Below are 17,067 nucleotides of genomic sequence, written 5' to 3'. Positions count from 1 at the left end.
GTCACGTCCCCCTTCCTTGAGTTCTGCCTGCGCCATCACATGTGGGCAGGGAAGCCGCAGGCGGAGGTGTGGGGACTGCGGGCTCCCGGGAGCGCTCGGAGCATCCTTCTCCAGGCCTTGGGTACCATGACCCGGCTCGCCTGCTAGAGGGGCTCGGCTCTGCCCGCCCACCGCGGGGCGGGGCGCACCCTCGGAGCCTCCGGGATCGCGCGTGGCAGAAGCGTCGCGGGCTCCTGCGCGCTGTCTCCCGGGCTCGGGAGCCCTATGTCCGCCGCGCCACCAGCCGCCTCCTGTAGTCTCCAACCCCGCGGCGCTTGCCGCAGTCGCCGGCAGCGGATCACCGGCGAGCGCCCAGGTAGGGAGCGCGGGCGGGAGGCGGCCAGGCGAGCCGGCGCGGCTGGGAGGGCGGAGCGCCGCGCTGCGCTCTTCTGCCAGCCCTCTTTCCCCGGCCAGGTCTGGCCCGGCCCGGTCCGCGGCCTCCGGTACCGGGGATCCTGCGGTGCCTCAAGGCGAGAGGAGACCTGCTTTCCGTCTCCGGGCTGCGCTTCTGCTCTTGGGCCACCCCATTGCAACCCCCACGCGCGACAGCTGGTGATCTAACGTACTCACACGCCCACCCTTCTCGGAGAGACTGCCCCGGCCGGAAGGCGGGAGTTCGGCTCCTGCTCCCACATCCCCAGCTGTGCCCCTAGCCAGGAACCCCACCCCCATCTTATGGCATCCCCGGTGGCCCTATTCCATCCCAGGGCTCTCATCCAGCCCCAAGCTAACTTTCATTGACTCGTCACATCAGTACCCCTCCCCAAACTTCTTACCCGAGTACTCCAGGTGGCCCTGCCGTAGGAGGCACCCCTACAACTCCTCCCGATCTCTTGAAATCGCTGCTCGATGACCTAAGAACCCCGTTTTGCCAATACTACTCTAAGGTGCAGCTTCCTTTCTCCTCCTTTGCCTTCACCCTGTACCTGCAGTCACCATATCCCGTCTTGGTCCTCAACCCAGTCCCCATGGTTCCAGAGCCAGGCCCTGTCAACAGTAGCACCCCAGCCTGGGGTCCCGGGCCACCGCCTGCTCCGGGGGGCAGCGGCTGGGTGGCTGCCGCGCTGTGCGTGGTCATCGTGCTGACAGCAGCCGCCAATTCGCTGCTGATCGTGCTCATTTGCACGCAGCCCGCGCTGCGCAACACGTCTAACTTCTTTCTGGTGTCGCTCTTCACGTCGGACTTGATGGTGGGGTTGGTGGTGATGCCCCCAGCCATGCTGAACGCGCTGTATGGGCGCTGGGTGTTAGCTCGAGGCCTCTGTCTGCTTTGGACTGCCTTCGACGTGATGTGCTGCAGCGCCTCCATCCTCAACCTCTGCCTCATCAGCCTGGACCGCTACCTGCTCATCCTCTCGCCGCTGCGCTACAAGCTGCGCATGACAGCCCCGCGAGCCCTGGCGCTCATCCTGGGTGCCTGGAGCCTCGCGGCGCTTGCCTCCTTCCTACCCCTCTTGCTGGGCTGGCACGAACTGGGCAAAGCTCGAACACCTGCCCCTGGCCAGTGCCGCCTATTGGCCAGCCTGCCTTTTGTCCTCGTGGCGTCCGGCGTCACCTTTTTCCTGCCTTCGGGTGCCATCTGCTTCACCTACTGCAGGATCCTTCTGGCTGCCCGCAAGCAGGCGGTGCAAGTGGCCTCGCTCACCACGGGCACGGCTGGCCAGGCCTTGGAAACCTTGCAGGTACCCGGGGTGGGTTTGGGAGACCTGGTTTTTGGGATGGGGAGAAATAAACCTCCATTAGACCAGTGGGTGACTGCCTCATAGTAAGCGCTGGCTGCTAATCCTACAAGGCTGCGGCTATGCCTTTCTAATGAATTTCAAGGACTGACTGTGCCGAGATATGCGGACTGTGGTGAGCTGTTAAACGTGGATGTGGAGGAGGAAGCTGGCATGCTTCTCCATGACAGGCACCATCCTGTATCACATGTGGGAAACTTAGAAAGCATCCTCTCTTGTCCTAGCCACTGTCACCTTTCACCAGGCAGCCTTTGATAGACTTCTCTCTCCCACTGCAGTCCAGTTTCCCAGTTGGAGCCAGAGACACTGAAAAGAAGGTGGTTGTGTTGCTTTCCTGCTACAAACCTAGCTCTCCACAAGGCAAAAACCCACCTCAGAATATGGCCTGAGGATGCTTCTGGGCCGAACTCTAACCCTCCCTTTCTCCTTTCTCCCTCTTTTCTTCTCTGTCTACCAGCCTCAGGGCCCAGAGGACAGTCCTCAAAGTTGCCAAGCATAACTCTGTGCCAAGATTTCTGGCCTTACTTTGAGAGGGGGCCTCTCAGAGCTTCGGCTGGTTCCAAATTCACTATGTAGCTGAGGGTGATCTCGAACCGATGATCTTCCTGCCTCTGCCTATAGTGTTGACACTATAGGTGTGCACCGCCATGCCTGGCTTCAGCTCTCTGTGTTTGCTGTTCCCTCTGCCTCAACGCCTCTCCCTGAAGCTGCTCTTGCTAACTTCAGCAAACTTCTTCCTAGGCTGACCCTGACCTCTGGGTCTGAATGTTCACTGCCTTCCTGACGCCGTTGCCATCGTGTTGATTCAGCCATACTGGCTCCCTGGCTCGGGGCTGTGTGAGGCTAGGTCAGATTTGGCCTCTAGTACACATAGTTCAATAGTTACTTGTGAGTGGGGGCAGCCCCCTTAGCTCAAGCAAGCATGGCTGCTCTTGCCAAACAGGTAGCACTGGGGTCCTGGCTGAGGTCTACCCTGGCCAGCAAGATGGAGGCTCCCTAGACTTGAGCTCCTGGTAAAGGTCGCAGCTGCTCTCTGCAAGGACATCTTGTAGTCTCAGGTGAAGGAGGTTCTTGGAGGTTGGTAGCCGTGGGGTGAGGTTGGTAGTCTTGGGGTCACTGAGTGGCAAGAAACTTGGGTGAGGTAAAAAGATAGCAGCCCCAAGACCTGATCTTCCCAAGTCCGCTCATTTAGGACAGTGGCATCATGAGTGGACAGGCGTCCTGCCTCTGTTCCCAAGCTGTCTGTGGTCTTGATACAGTCAGGATAGATGTAGGCCTTCCACACTCTTTCCTTAGAACTTTGGTATTTTCTTTTGGTTTTCCTTTTAATTATTTATTAGTACACTGTAGCTGTCTTCAGACATGACAGAAGAGGGCATCAGATCCCAGTACAGATGGTTGTGAGCCACCATGTGGTTGCTGGGAATTGAACTCAGGACCTCTGGAAGAGCAGACGGTGCTCTTAACCATGGAGCCATCTCTCCAGCCCTCTTTTGGTTTTTCAAGACAGGGTTTCGCTGCGTAGTTCTGGCTGTCCTGAAACTTGCCCTGTAGACCAGGCTGGCCTCGAACTCAGAGATCTGCCTGCCTCTGCCCCCTAAGTGCTGGGACTAAAGGTATGTGCCACTGCTTCCGCCACTGGTGTTTTCCTTTTTCTGTAAAGACTTACTTCATTCCAGCTTGGTGATTTGCTCCTGCCTTGTCACAATTTCACTGACTTTTCCATTTGTTGGCCTGAGGCTAAAGAGGTGACCACACCTGTTTCTCACCTATGTGAATTTCCTGGTATCTGAGGCTGGTGGCTTCTCCTCAGGAACCCCAAAATTGAGTGAGCTACACGTCAGTGTTTGAGATGTAAACAGATAATATCTGATGTCTCCACATAGTAAGGGATTGTTTCTTACCCTGCAAAGATGTCAGATGCCTCAGTGGTTAAGAGAGCTTGCTGCAAAGTCACGAAGACTGGAGTCTGGATCCTGGCACTCACGTGGAACCGGGCATCCCCATAAACACTCGTGACTCCAAGGCATTGGGGTTTGTCTCCTGGATTCTGTGCACGTGAGGGTGAGCATGCAAGAACACTCATGCACACACTCATGCACACACTCATGCACACACTCATGCACACACTCATGCAAACACTCATGCAAACACTCATGCACACACTCATGCACACACTCATGCACACACTCATGCACACATACATGCACACACTCATGCACACACTCATGCACACACTCATGCACACACTCATGCACACATACATGCACATGTATACACACCTATTTTTTTTTAAAAGATAAAGGTGGGTATAGGCACTTGCCACCTAGCCTGGAGACCCAAATTTTATCCCTGGGAACTACATGGTAGAAGGAAAAAAAACTCACTTCCATTCATGTCCTCTGACCTCTGCCTGTGTGCATGGCGCTGCACGGCTGCTCCTGGGACACCTCAGATCCCTTCTGTGTGAGGTGTGAGATGGCTTGTACACACACACACACACACACACACACAGAAAGAGAGAGAGAGAGAGAGGCAGAGAGAGAGAGAGGCAATATTAAGTCCAAATGGAAGCTCCTGAGTTCTTGAAGATGTTGATCGACTGTGGCACAGGCTTCCCAGGGTCTACCACTGAGCTCCACCTTGCTCTCAGAAATGTGGGGTGGAGGGTGGGGCATCTCTCCTACCGCATCTTTTTAAGCCCCGTCTTTTTATTTCCACGAATGCGTTCAGTTTTCTTTCTTTCCTTCTTTCTTTCTTTCTTTCTTTCTTTCTTTCTTTCTTTCTTTCTTTCTTTCTTTCTTTCTTTTTTTTCTGGAGCTGGAGACCAAACCCAGGGCCTTGTGCTTGCTAGGCAAACGCTCTACCACTGAGCTAAATCCCCAACCCCCACGAATGTGTTCAGAAAGAAAAGTTCCTATCTCTTCCAAAAAAGAAACACCAGTAACCCTCGCCACAGGCAGTCGTAGGAAACACAGGACAGGGACTTTGGAGGCCCCAGCGGTGTCACTACAGTGCTTTTGTGTGTCCGTTATGCCCGGAGCCTGAGGCCAGCTTTCTCATTATGAGTTGGGAGAGGGTTCTTAGGAACGAAGAACATGTTCTCTGCTGCTGGAAGACGGCTTGCAGCTCACACCCTACATTATTAGTTTTAAATTTTAATTTATTATTATTATTATTATTATTATTATTATTATTATTATTATTATTATTTGGGGAGGTGTTTCAAGACAGGGTTTCTCTGTGTCCTGGCTATCCTAGAACTCAGTCTGTAGACCAGGCTGGCTTCGAACTCACAGAGATTTACCTGCCTCTGCTTCCTGAGGGCTGGGGTCAAAGGTGTGTGCCACCACCACCAGGCTTTAATTTATTAGTATTGTGTAATTATCATCATCATCATCATCATCATCATCATCATCATCATCATCATCATCATCATCGTGTGTGTGAGTGGACACATGTGTGTGCTATAATAGGGCAGAAGACCAGGTTCGGGAGTCTCTTCTCTCACCTTGTGGGAGCTAGGAGTCTAGTCAGACTCCATGCAGGGCCTTTACCTTCTGTGCCCTCTCGCAGGCTCTGTGAGTTTTAAAAATGTTCACCTGCATGGGCACTCTGTACCAGAGATGGAGGATGCTAGAAGTTAGGCTGTCAGACGCCCCGGTCTCAGCAGGGCCCCGACACAGATGTTCTTTTGGTGAAATAAATCAGCAGGTACCAGGGTGGCACCTGGTGACATCAGGGCCTGTGCAAGGAGTCACCTCCTACAGCCATGCCATTGTCCTGAGCACGCTCTGTCAGGTACCCAAGTTTTGTCTCCAAAACCCCTGCTGAGTGAACAAGACTCTCTCAGCCTTGCTTGATGACGGGGAAACTGAGGCTCAGGGAGAGCAGGCATGGCTAAGTGACCCTTGCTCAGTGACTGACAGTATACCATGTCCCTGTTGGCTGCTTCCCCAGGTCCTCCCTCACTGTTGATCTGCCAGCCCCGTCTGCACCCTAGGGCTCCGACCTGACTCTATTGATGTCTCCCAGCATTCTCTCTGCAGTGGTTCTGTTTTGTCTCACGCCTGGAAATGCTACCTGGGTGCTGCTAGGCCAAGCCCTGCCCGAGTACAGACAGAACTCTGATCTTTCCAGACTCCAGACTTGGCCCTCAGGGTCTTCTCCACGACAGTGAATGGTGACCTCCTTTTTCTGGTCTCGCAGGTCAGGAACTCTGGAGGCAGCCTGGATGAATGTCTCTTTGCTGCTTACACTGCGTACCTAGTCCATTCTTCTCTACCTGTGAGACATATCCAGGCTCTAGTTACCACTGCTATCCTGGGGCTGAGTCCCATTATGGATGCCTGGGTTACTATGGTAACCTTCTAATTGACAGGTCCTGTTGCTATGCTCTGTGGGCCTTGTAGCTCTTGTCCCGAGACTCCCTGATCCACGTCTGTGTTGCCATCTATTTCCTTGGTTGCTCTTCCTCTCCCAGCCACACTGACCTTCTGCCTATTCCTTGAGCATCAACTGCTTTCCCGTCTCAGGACCTTTGCACCGGCTGTTCCGTCTTTCCACATGGTCGTCCCTCAACTGCTGGCTTCTGTTCTCAGGCTTCTGAGGATGAAGTGCTTCCCTCCCAGGCTAGGACCTCTCTCCAGGCCCGCTGCTCCCTCTCAGCAGCAACTGCAAATATCTTGCCAGGGGACAGATGATTGATTGATGGATTCTCCTGGGTAGGAAGTGGGCTTTAAGAGGGCAGGAGCTTGTCATGTTTGCCGCCCTAGTACCAGCATCCAGAACCACGCTGAGCCTCTCGAGACCCCCAGCCTGTGTATGTGGTGGGAAGGAAGTGGACACAGAGCTTCGGGGAGCCTGTGGCTCACGTGGGTACCCATTCTCACACCCTGTGGGTTCACTCATATATGGAATGGCTTGGGCCCTTCAGCTTTTCATGACTTGAATTTGTTAGTCCAATCAGTGGCTTGAGTACCTACTGTGTGCAGAAGCTACCTACTGTGTGCAGGACCTATTTTTTATTTTTATTTTTTCATTTATTTATTTATTTATTTATTTATTTATTTATTTATTTATTTTCGGAGCTGGGGACCGAACCCAGGGCCTTGTGCTTGCTAGGCAAGCACTCTACCACTGAGCTAAATCTCCAACCCCTTATTTTTATTTTTTATTTTTTATTTTTTTATTTTTATTTTTTATTTTTTTTGCCCTTGGAGAGGTCCTATCCTGCTTAAATTTATGCCAATTGTAAAGATGAACCTTAAGCCCCAGCTGGGTGGGAGCTTAGATGCGGGGAGACCCCCCAAAGCCATGTTCTCTGTGTAGCTGAAGGCCAAGGCAGAGAAAGCACAGTGGACCCTGAAGCTGAAGTTTGGAGGACATCCCTTCTGTTCCCAAGGCTATCATCCTACTTTGGCGACAAGATGATCCGCCTGGTTCTCAAGCCAGAGGCGTGTCTATGCCATATCTCTCCTCCCGCCAAACATCTGCTGGACAGCCTGTTCATTTTCCCTCCCCTCCCCACCCCCCTACTTTTTTGGGAGGCAGGAAGTCTCTCTACATAGTCCTGGTGGCCTGGAACTCACAAAGATCCGCATGCCTCTGCCTTCCAAGTGCTGGGATCATAAGAGTGTGCCACCATGCCTGGCCTCATTCTCTTTTAAAAAGACATTTGGTTTTTAATTGTGTCTGTGCACACATGCATGCACGTGCATATGAGTGCAGGTGTCTTCAGAGGCTGGTTCTGGAGTATAGTAGTTGGGAACCACTGGATGTGGGTGCTTGGAACTGAACGGGGGTCCTCTGCAAGGATATATGCTCTTGACTGCTGAACAGTCCTTCCAGCCCAAAGCCTGTTCTCTTGGCTGCTGAAGCATCAGACCCTTCACTGCCTGGCTTTCAAAGTCGCTTGTGGACCTGTTTCCTTTGTGACTGCCTTTGGGGGTTTGTGTGTGCTGTGGCACTTTTAAGACTATTTATTTTATATAAGTCTTCGGACACACCAGAAGAGAGCATCAGATCCCATTACAGATGGTTGTGAGCCACCATATGGTTACTAGGATTTGAACTCAGGACCTCTAGAGGAGCAGTCAGTGCTCTTAACCACTGAGCCATCTCTCCAGCCCTGGCACTCCTGTTCTTTTAGGCTTTGTTTCTGTTTGTCCCTCTGAGCTGGTTTATCCAGAAAGCAGCTCTCCAGGCCTGGTGGTGCACAACTTTAATCCCAGCACTCAAACTCGGGAGGCAGAGGCAGGTCCATCCCTGTGAGTTTAAGGCCACCCTGATTTATATAGTGGGTTCCAAGACATCCAGGGCTACATAGTGAGATCCTATCTCAAATGAAGGGACAGACACAGGGCATTTGCAGCCTGGAGCTGGAGACTGTCTCGGAGAAGGCTGCATGGGGCCCCTTCCCTTCTAGGATCCGGCTCTTTTCTCTTCCTTTACCAGGGCAGCCTCTAGCCCCCTGCAGATGGAAGGGAGGCGGGGACAGCCCCCCAGTCCCTGGCATGGGCAGCGTGGGAGCTGGCCAACATATCTCTCTGCTATCTACATATGCCTCTGTGTGAAATTGGGCTCTTAAAAAAACCCACTGCTGGCACAGTGGTTCTCACCAGGTCTTCCCGGCATCCCCAGGGGCTGGGAGATGGAAGTTATGCTTAGACCTGGGGTGTCAGGGAGACTGAAGCAGGTGAAGGTGTCTCTGTGGGGTGATGCCAGGCCAGAGAGTTGAGGGGAGGGAGGAGAAAAACCAATAGAGGTTCAGAAGTGTACGCCCGTTATTCAATGTAGGAGAAAGGCTGAGGCAGGAGGATTGCTGTGAGTGTGAGGCCAGCCTGATTGACTTAGGGTGTTCCAGGAAAGCCTGGATTACAGTCTCTCTCTCTCTCTCTCTCTCTCTCTCTCTCTCTCTCTCTCTCTCTTTCTCTCTCTCTCTCTCTCTCTCTCTCTCTCTCTCTCTCTCTCTCTCTCACACACACACACACACACACACACCAAAACAGGGAGGGGAAAGAAGGGAGATAGATAGTTTGGGGGTGGGGGGGCATCCATCCTTAGGTGATCCCAGAGAGTCAAGAGCGTTGTTGGGCAACATCAGGCTGCAGTGTGAATGCAGCCTTACAGAGACAGAAAGGTGAGCCAGGAGTTCCTCCTCTGACTCACCTTCCTCTCTCACCCCCAGCTTCTAATCCACTCTCCCCTCCCCCTCCTCCTCCTTCCCCCTCCCCTCCTCTTCCCCTCTGGTTGTTCCTCTCCCACCATCTTCCCTCAGTCTCCCCTGACCTCCCCCTCCTCTCCCTCCTCCTGTCTCCCTCCCACTTCTGCCCTTCCCTCCTAACTGCATATCTGTCTGTTTCAGTGACAAGTCTTCCCTCCACCTCTATCCTTCCTCCTCCTCAGAGGAGGAGGTGACAGTCACAGAAATACCTGCTGGGGGGGAGGTGGCTGCAGAGTGGCTGTGCTGAGCTGAGGACTTGACATAGAAGTTCAGCCTGCTCTTCCTTCAAGTCCTACCTGCTCCCGCCACTGCCGAATCACCTTGGAGAAGCCATTTTGCCTACCGTATCTCAGGACTAAAGATAACTAACTATCCATGAGGCGGGGAGGTGGCTCTGGCACAGAGTAGGTGTTCAACACGTCCCCCTCTTCTACTATTGGGGGTAGAATAGATGGTTCTGGGGACTTCTGTCTTCCAGGCTTTCCTGGATGTCACCAGTAGCACCACCGGTATTGAGAACCCTGGGACTCTTACAATGTAATTAGTAACAGCTAACAAAGTAACAGCTAACCTACAGGGTTACAGTGTTTCTAACTTACAATGTTGGAGGAGCTGTTCCAACCGGTTTGTTACCTTATTTATTCTTTAGCATAGGCCTATGACATGAATGCTAGCAAATGTGTCCCCCTCCCAGCTCATTCCCCCCGCCACTCCCCAATACCTCAGATAGGATTTCTCTGTGTAGCCCTGGCTATCCTGGAACTAACTCACTCTGTAGACCAGGCTAGCCTCAAACTCAGAGATCCTCCTGCCTCTGCCTCCTAAGTGCTGAGATTCAAGGAGCGTCTTTTTACAGAAGAGACAGGAGAAGCACAGTAGCTTGCCTAAAGCCAGTCAGTTGACTGTTGGAAGCCAGTCAGGGTGTGAGACCTTGATCTGGCTCAAGTCCATCTTGCCGACCTCCCTCTGGGACGGGATGACTGTTGAATTGATTTTCATGTTTATTTTAATTATAATTTTAGATTCATTTACTTGTTTATTTTATGTATTTAAGTATTTTATGTGCACGAGTGTCCTGACCACCCGAATGTATGTATTACATGTGCTGTAATACTCAGAGATATCAGAAGAAGGCATGGAACTGGAATTACGGATGGTTGTGAGCTGCCATGTGGGTGCTGGGAATCGAACCCAGGTCTTCTGCAAGAGCTCTTAAGCCCTGAGCCGTCTCTCTAGCCCCTTATCTTAATTTTTAAATGTGTACCTATGTGTACTTCCTTGTCCATATGTGCACCACATGTCTGCCATGCCCACGGAGGCCAGAAAAGGCCATCAGACTCCCAGGAGCTGGAGTTACAGATGGCTGTGAGTTGCCCAAGGTGGATTCTGGGACCAGAACTTAGGTCCTCTGCAAGGGCAGCCAGTGCTCTTAACTCTGAGCCATCATCCACCCCCCACGTTTGTTAGCAATTTGAATAACAAGGGAATATATAAGTGCGCTTCCTTTTAGTGTTTTGTGGTGTTGGGAGGTGGAGTCCAGGACCGGAAAGCAAGGCAAAGTGAAGCGAAAGATGCCTTGAACCCGGTCTCTTCATCGTTGGGGACACTCTTGCCCACTAACGGTGTATCCTTGATGTCACTCTGTGTGCTGTGTGCTTGTGTCAAGTCCTCAAGAATCAATGTTTTCTGTGCTGTTGACACAGTGGAGGTACGCTGTCTGTGCTGCCTGTCCAGCTGCCTCGCTTGCTCTGTGACACATCCCCCTTCACTCAACACGTCCCTTTATTTATTCATTCACTTTAAGATTTAAATGTATTTATTATATGTTTAAGTATTTCCTTGCACATATGTCCGTGCACTGCATGCGTGCCTGGTGCCTGCAGAGGCCCAAAGAGGGTCTTGGATCCCCTGGAACTTGAGCTATCGGTAGATGTGAACTACGGTGTGGGTGCTGGGAACCGAAGCCAGGTCTTCTGCAAGAGCAAGTGCTCTTAACCATGAGTCCCTGTCTGAAGACGAATGAATGGATGAACAAATGAATAGATGAATGAATGCTAGGGGTAAGGATGTGGCTCAGTTGATAGATGTGCCATAGATATTTTCTTTAATAGACAGATGATGTGTCACTATAATACAGAGATGTTCTCTCTGGAGAGAGTGTTTGATTATTTAGTTTTGAGACAGGGTCTCATGTAGACTAGGCTGGCATCGAACTTATTATGTAGCAGAGGATGGCCTTGAGTTCCTCCTGACTTCACCTTCTGAGCGCTAGGTTTATGTAGTGCTGGGAATGGAACCCAGAGTTTTCTATATACCAGACAAGCACTGTGCCAATTAAGGTGCATGCCCAGCCCCTAGCCAAGTACAGTGACATTTTAATTCTATGTATCTATTCACTGTGTGTGTGTGTGTGTGTTCGTTGTGTGTGTGTGTGTGCTGCGCTGCGGCAGTCATGTCTTTTTTTTTTTTTTTTTTTTTTCCTTTCGGGTGCCAGGAGTGTTCAAGACAGCTCTGTATGTAGCTCTGGCTGTTCTGGAATTCTCACTCCGTAGACCAGGCTGACCTTGAACTCACAGAAATTTGCCTCCTTCTGCCTCCCAAGTGGTGGGATTAAAGGTGTATGTCACTATTCCCAGCTCAGTTCTTTTCCACCAGAAACCAATGAATAGGAGTGTCCAATGAGGAGTTAGTTGCTGGCTAGAAAGAGCACTGCCAGGTTGCCCTGGATGACAAGCCACCCTCTGCTCCCAGCACGTGCCGCAGATATATAAGGGGAAATATAGGTTACAGAACAAAGACTAGCATGGGTGAGCGCGGCTACTTGGAAGAGAGAAGCTGGATGTGTTGGCATCAGCACTGCGCATGCGCGTACGCATGCCCGTACAATCCGTACACGCATGCTCATACATTCCGCACTTCCTCAGTGACTCTGGGACTTGAGGATATGCTCTCTCCAGTTGTAGCAAGGGGCTCTTTCTCAAGTTCATAGAGCTAGTGTCGGGTGGGGCTGTGATTTGCCTTAGACCACCCCTCTTAAAGGGCTTTGTCCTCTGCCACCCTTTCAAGGCCAAGAGGGGAAGGTCAGGGCCTCTCTGAGGCTGCTTGTTTTGTGGATTTTCCCCTGATAGCAACACCATGAGGTGTCACCTGAAAAATCTGTTACAGTGTGCTTTGTCCTTTGACCCTGAGTCCTGCAGGAGCGCAGCTCAGAGCTGGGGTTCCAGCACTGTAGACAGACGTCTGCTCTGCAAGCCCCAGTTGGCAGGGAGCTGGGTGGAGGAGGGCTCCTGCGTGATCTTGCTTCGAAGCTTCCCGGCTCTGACAGACTCAGGCTTTGCCTCCTCCACCCCGGCTCCATCTGTGGAGGACTGCTCGGGAGTCTGGTTCCCTTCCTGCCCCTGCCTGATCTTTGTATCTCTCCACACACATCTCACCTCTGGCTGCCTTCAGAACCCAGGAGGGCATGTTGAAATGTACCTGTCGTGCCAGCACCGGTGAGACTGTGGCAGGGCTATTTCCAGTTTGAGGCTAGTCTGGACTATGTGTCTCAAAAGAAAAAGAGCGAAGCTGGGCAAAGCCTTGGGTCCCAAACCTAAGTATGTGCATAAGGCAAGAACGTGCCTAGAACTATGGCTCTGTTGGTAGAGTGCCTGCCGAGCTCGTGAGAAGGCCTGGGTTCAAGCCCCAGCACTATGTAAACTGGGTGTGGTGGGACGTGCTTTAATCCCAACATTCAGGAGGTAGATGTTGGATAAGTAGGAGTTCACGTTCATTTCCTTGGCTCAAACCCAGGCTGTCAGGCTTGGTGGCAGTCACCTTTACTTGAAGGCCCCATGATTTTTCTTTTTCTTTTGTCTGTGAAAATAAACTTTTTTTTTCTTTTTTCTTTTTTTTGGAGCTGGGGACCGAACCCAGGGCCTTGCGCTTGCTAGGCAAGCGCTCTACCACTGAGCTAAATCACTCCGAATAAACTTTTTAAAAAATAGATTTATTTGTTTGTTTACTTATCTGTTTGTTCATTTATTTATTATAAGTACACTGTAGCTGTCTTCAGACACACCAAAAGAGGGCATCAGATCCCATTACAGATGGTTGTGAGCCACCATGTAGTTGCTGGGATTTGAACTCAGGACCTCTGGAAGAGCAGTCAGTGCTCTTAACCGCTGAACCATCCCTCCAGCCTGAAAATAAACTTTTATGGGTAGCCCTTCCAGTGGAGAGGTGCCTCGTATTTTCAGAGGGGTCACAGAGCTCGAGGTGAAACAGGTTCATCCCATGCCTCTGGGACAGCTGGTTGCAGGTGGCAGCATCGTGCTCAGACCTCTCCGGGTGCTTGACCCTTCGTGGTGGCTTCCAGGGGAGTGGCCCCTCTCTCCTCCCTTGGTTCCCACCAGTGTCCAGGAGAAGAACGGAATAGGGTGTCAGTCTGGACTGGAAAGGAGTTGTGCAACCCTAAGGTCACCAGTCATCCCCGCCTCATTCACCCAAGGTTTCATCACGAACATGTGCTTCGTGCAGGGATTAAAAAGAAACACTTCTGCTTTGTGGAGCATGATGGGAAAACCATGATTCCAAACTGTGCAGAGACTCTGTGGGCTGCACAGACAAGCTGCCTTTCTTCCGTGGGTGGTTTTCGGCAAGTGCAACTGGGCCTTGAGGTGCTGAGGCCTTGGAAGGTGATGGGGCTTGTGGTGCTGTGTGCCTGTCTGTGGAGAATGTCATCTACCTATCATCCATCTATCTATCTATCTATCTATCTATCTATCTATCTATCTATCTATCTATCATCTATCATCTGTCTGTCTGTCTGCCTATCTATCTTCATCATCTATTGCCTACCTACTTACCTATCTACCTTTTAAAAAATATTTATTTATTTATTTATTCATTTATTTATTTATTATAAGTACACTGTAGCTGTCTTCAGACACACCAGAAGAGGACACTGGATCCCATTACAGGTGGTTGTGAGCCACCATGTGCGTGCTGTCAGTGCTGGGAATTGAGCTCAGGACCTCTGGAAGAGTAGTCAAGTGCTCTTAACCACTGAGCCACTTCTCCAGTCCCTACCTCTCTATCTTTATCTCTTTTCATTGTTCTTTGTTCTTCCAAGACAGGTTTTCTATGTGTAGCTTTGACTGTCCTGGAACTCGTTCTGTAGATCGGGCTGGCCTTGAACTTAGAGATCTGCCTGCCCCTGCCTCCCGAATGCTGGGATTAAAGGCTTGCGCCACCATCCCCCAGCTACCATTTATCTATTTTTGAGACTGAGTCTTCAACAGCTTAGGCCAGTCTCAAGTCATTTTGTAGCCGAGGGTAGCCTTACACCTCTGAGCTTGCTTGGATTCCAGGCATATGCTCCTGTACTGAGTTCGTGAGGTACAAGAATTGGAACCTAGGGCTTCGTGCATGCTAGTCAAGCCCCCTATTAACTGAGCCTCATCTGACTCCTCCATGCACTGAGTATTGGCATTGTAGGAGGGTCACTTGGAGCTGTCTACTCTGTATCTGAGCTACCTCAAAATGCTTCATGGATAAGGTGCAGTGTAGGACCAGGACCTCCATAGAGGTCCCCGCCGGAGGCTCAGCTCAAGACGGTCATTATACAAGGACCTATGGGCAGTGCAGTGTTCAGCCTGGGGCTGTGCTGTTCTTGGCACTGATGTCAGGCTTGGTCTGCAGTCAGCTCGGTTTGGAACTAGAGTTAGGCCTAGTGCTTCAGCTGGGGACCGGCCAAGGATCAGGGCTCAGTTAACTGCTGGTATACTAGGACTTGGTCTTGTATCGGGGTTGAGGTTCAGTCGGTGACAAAGACCAGCTAACTTATGTGGCTTTCCTTTCCACAGGTGCCCAGGACACCACGCCCAGGGATGGAGTCCGCTGACAGTAGGCGTCTGGCCACCAAGCATAGCAGGAAGGCCTTGAAGGCCAGCCTGACCCTGGGCATCCTGCTGGGAATGTTCTTTGTCACCTGGCTGCCCTTCTTTGTGGCCAACATAGCTCAGGTAAAATGATGACCGTGAAGGTGGGATGAGCTTAGGTCTGACCGGAGAGACGCCATGCTTCACTGGGCAAAGGTGGGAGGGAGGAGGATGGCTCATCTGTGGTGCCTGTGTCTGTGTTTCTGTCCTATCCCTGCTGGGTGGGTAGCCTGGGTCCCTGCCTGGGACATGGGGTGTGATGAGTCTTATCTCCACAGGCCGTGTGTGACTGCATCTCCCCAGGCCTCTTCGATGTCCTCACATGGCTGGGGTACTGTAATAGCACCATGAACCCTATCATCTACCCGCTCTTTATGCGGGACTTCAAGAGGGCCCTGGGCAGGTTCCTGCCATGCGTCCACTGTCCCCCGGAGCACCGGGCCAGCCCTGCCTCCCCCTCCATGTGGACCTCTCACAGCGGTGCCAGACCAGGCCTCAGCCTGCAGCAGGTGCTGCCTCTGCCTCTGCCGCCAAACTCAGATTCAGACTCCGCTTCAGGGGGCACCTCGGGCCTGCAGCTCACAGCCCAGCTTCTGCTGCCTGGAGAGGCCACCCGGGACCCCCCGCCACCCACCAGGGCCACCACTGTGGTCAACTTCTTTGTCACAGACTCTGTGGAGCCTGAGATACGGCCGCATCCACTCAGTTCCCCCGTGAACTGACCAGGTCAAGAGCTGGCCATTGGAGGCCACATTCCCGGAGCTCTCAGCCCACTCTCCCTGAGACTAGGAGGTGGTAGGTCTCCTGAGAGTGTGCTGAATTGAGGTATCCTCAGCTAGCCCCATCTTCTGCTGCAGGCTCCTTGACCTGAGGGGTAGCCAGAAACATCTCTGTGGGGTACTCCAGTGCAATGTTGCTTGTGTAGTGAGGCTGGGGGCAGTCTCAGAGCTGGGCCATTTGGTTCAGGTCAGTAGGAAAGCAATCTGTCCTCATCCCTTTCTCTCATGGTGGGTGGGAAGACTCTAGACACCCCAGTTCCTGACTGACCCAATCCTGTTATCCAAAGTGCCATCTATGGGTTTATTGGGGTTCTCATAGGCCTTGGGGAGCTTATTCGAAGTGCCCGCCCCTCTGCAGATGGCCTCAGTCAACATCGTCTGTTCACGAGCATTCCTAAGTATGCATTTGCTGAACTTCCAGACCTGCCAGCCCCTAGGATGGGGGTTGCAACACTAAAGTGCACCTGAGACTGGAGGCCAGGTAGCTGGGAATGTGACCCCTTGCTCAACTGTATACAGCATTTCTGGGGCTTGGGACAGGTCTCAAGGGGGAGTAGGAGTGATCGCACCTTATTAAGACAATGTGAACGGTGTGCCCAGCACCTGTGAGGGGTCAGTGCGTGGTGAATTCTTGTTGTTTTAACCCCTGGTCAGCCAGGTTCTGGCTCTGGTAGAAGGCTAGCAAGTGTTCCTCCCTCCTTCCCCCAGCCTTCTCTCCATTCCATCTTCTCTCTCTTTGTTTGGTTTTGTTTGTCCTAGGCTCTCAAGTAACCCCTGCTTCCCTATGTGGCCAAGGATGACCCTGAACTTCTGATCCTCCTGCCTCTACCTCCCATGTGCTAGGATCACAGAGATGTGCTACACACCAGGTTACGTGGTGCTGGGGGTGGAACTCAGGGCTTCATGCATTCTGGGAAAGCACTCTGTCAATGAAGCTGTGTTCCCAGGACCCCCTGTTTTCTGTTAGGACAGCCTCACACATACTAGGCAAGTGCTCTCCATTAGGTCACATCTCAGTCCCATTTTTCTATTGCAGCCCAGATTGGGCTCCCAGCCTCCTTGCTTTGCTGGGTGGGGACCCTACCATTCAGGGACTCTTTCCAGTCTCATCCTGTCCTTCTGCCTCTAAAGGCCCAGGGGATGGTGACAGATCCTGTGCAAGCTTAAGTGTGGGTTTCCTCCGCCCCAGCTTCCCCCAGAGGAAGCAGCTGATGGAGGCAGAACAGCCCTTCATCCTGCCTCCTTTTGGTCCTTCCTAGGGTCATTGAAAGAAAGGACAGCTGCTTGGGTGGGCAGAGTACAGCCAAAGAGGGATGTTTGTCCCTGGCTTGGGGGTGAAGCCACAGACAGGCAGTTGGGCTCTG

At 52.1% G+C, this 17,067-nt stretch overlaps 1 protein-coding gene across 1 annotated transcript; it reads left to right on the top strand.

Moving 5' to 3' along the window:
- The first annotated feature begins 689 nt into the window (after positions 1-689).
- Positions 690-15,936, top strand: Htr6 (5-hydroxytryptamine receptor 6). The gene is made up of 3 exons (NM_024365.2): positions 690-1,721; positions 14,850-15,008; positions 15,203-15,936. The coding sequence occupies exons 1-3, from the start codon at positions 1,008-1,010 to the stop codon at positions 15,644-15,646; spliced, it is 1,317 nt and encodes a 438-aa protein (NP_077341.2). The 5' UTR covers positions 690-1,007; the 3' UTR covers positions 15,647-15,936.
- Positions 15,937-17,067: the final 1,131 nt, after the last annotated feature.

This window comes from Rattus norvegicus, chromosome 5 (genome assembly GCF_036323735.1).
Source record: "Rattus norvegicus strain BN/NHsdMcwi chromosome 5, GRCr8, whole genome shotgun sequence".
Classification (NCBI taxonomy): Eukaryota; Metazoa; Chordata; class Mammalia; order Rodentia; family Muridae; genus Rattus; species Rattus norvegicus.
This window is presented reverse-complemented; position numbering and strand designations above follow the sequence as displayed.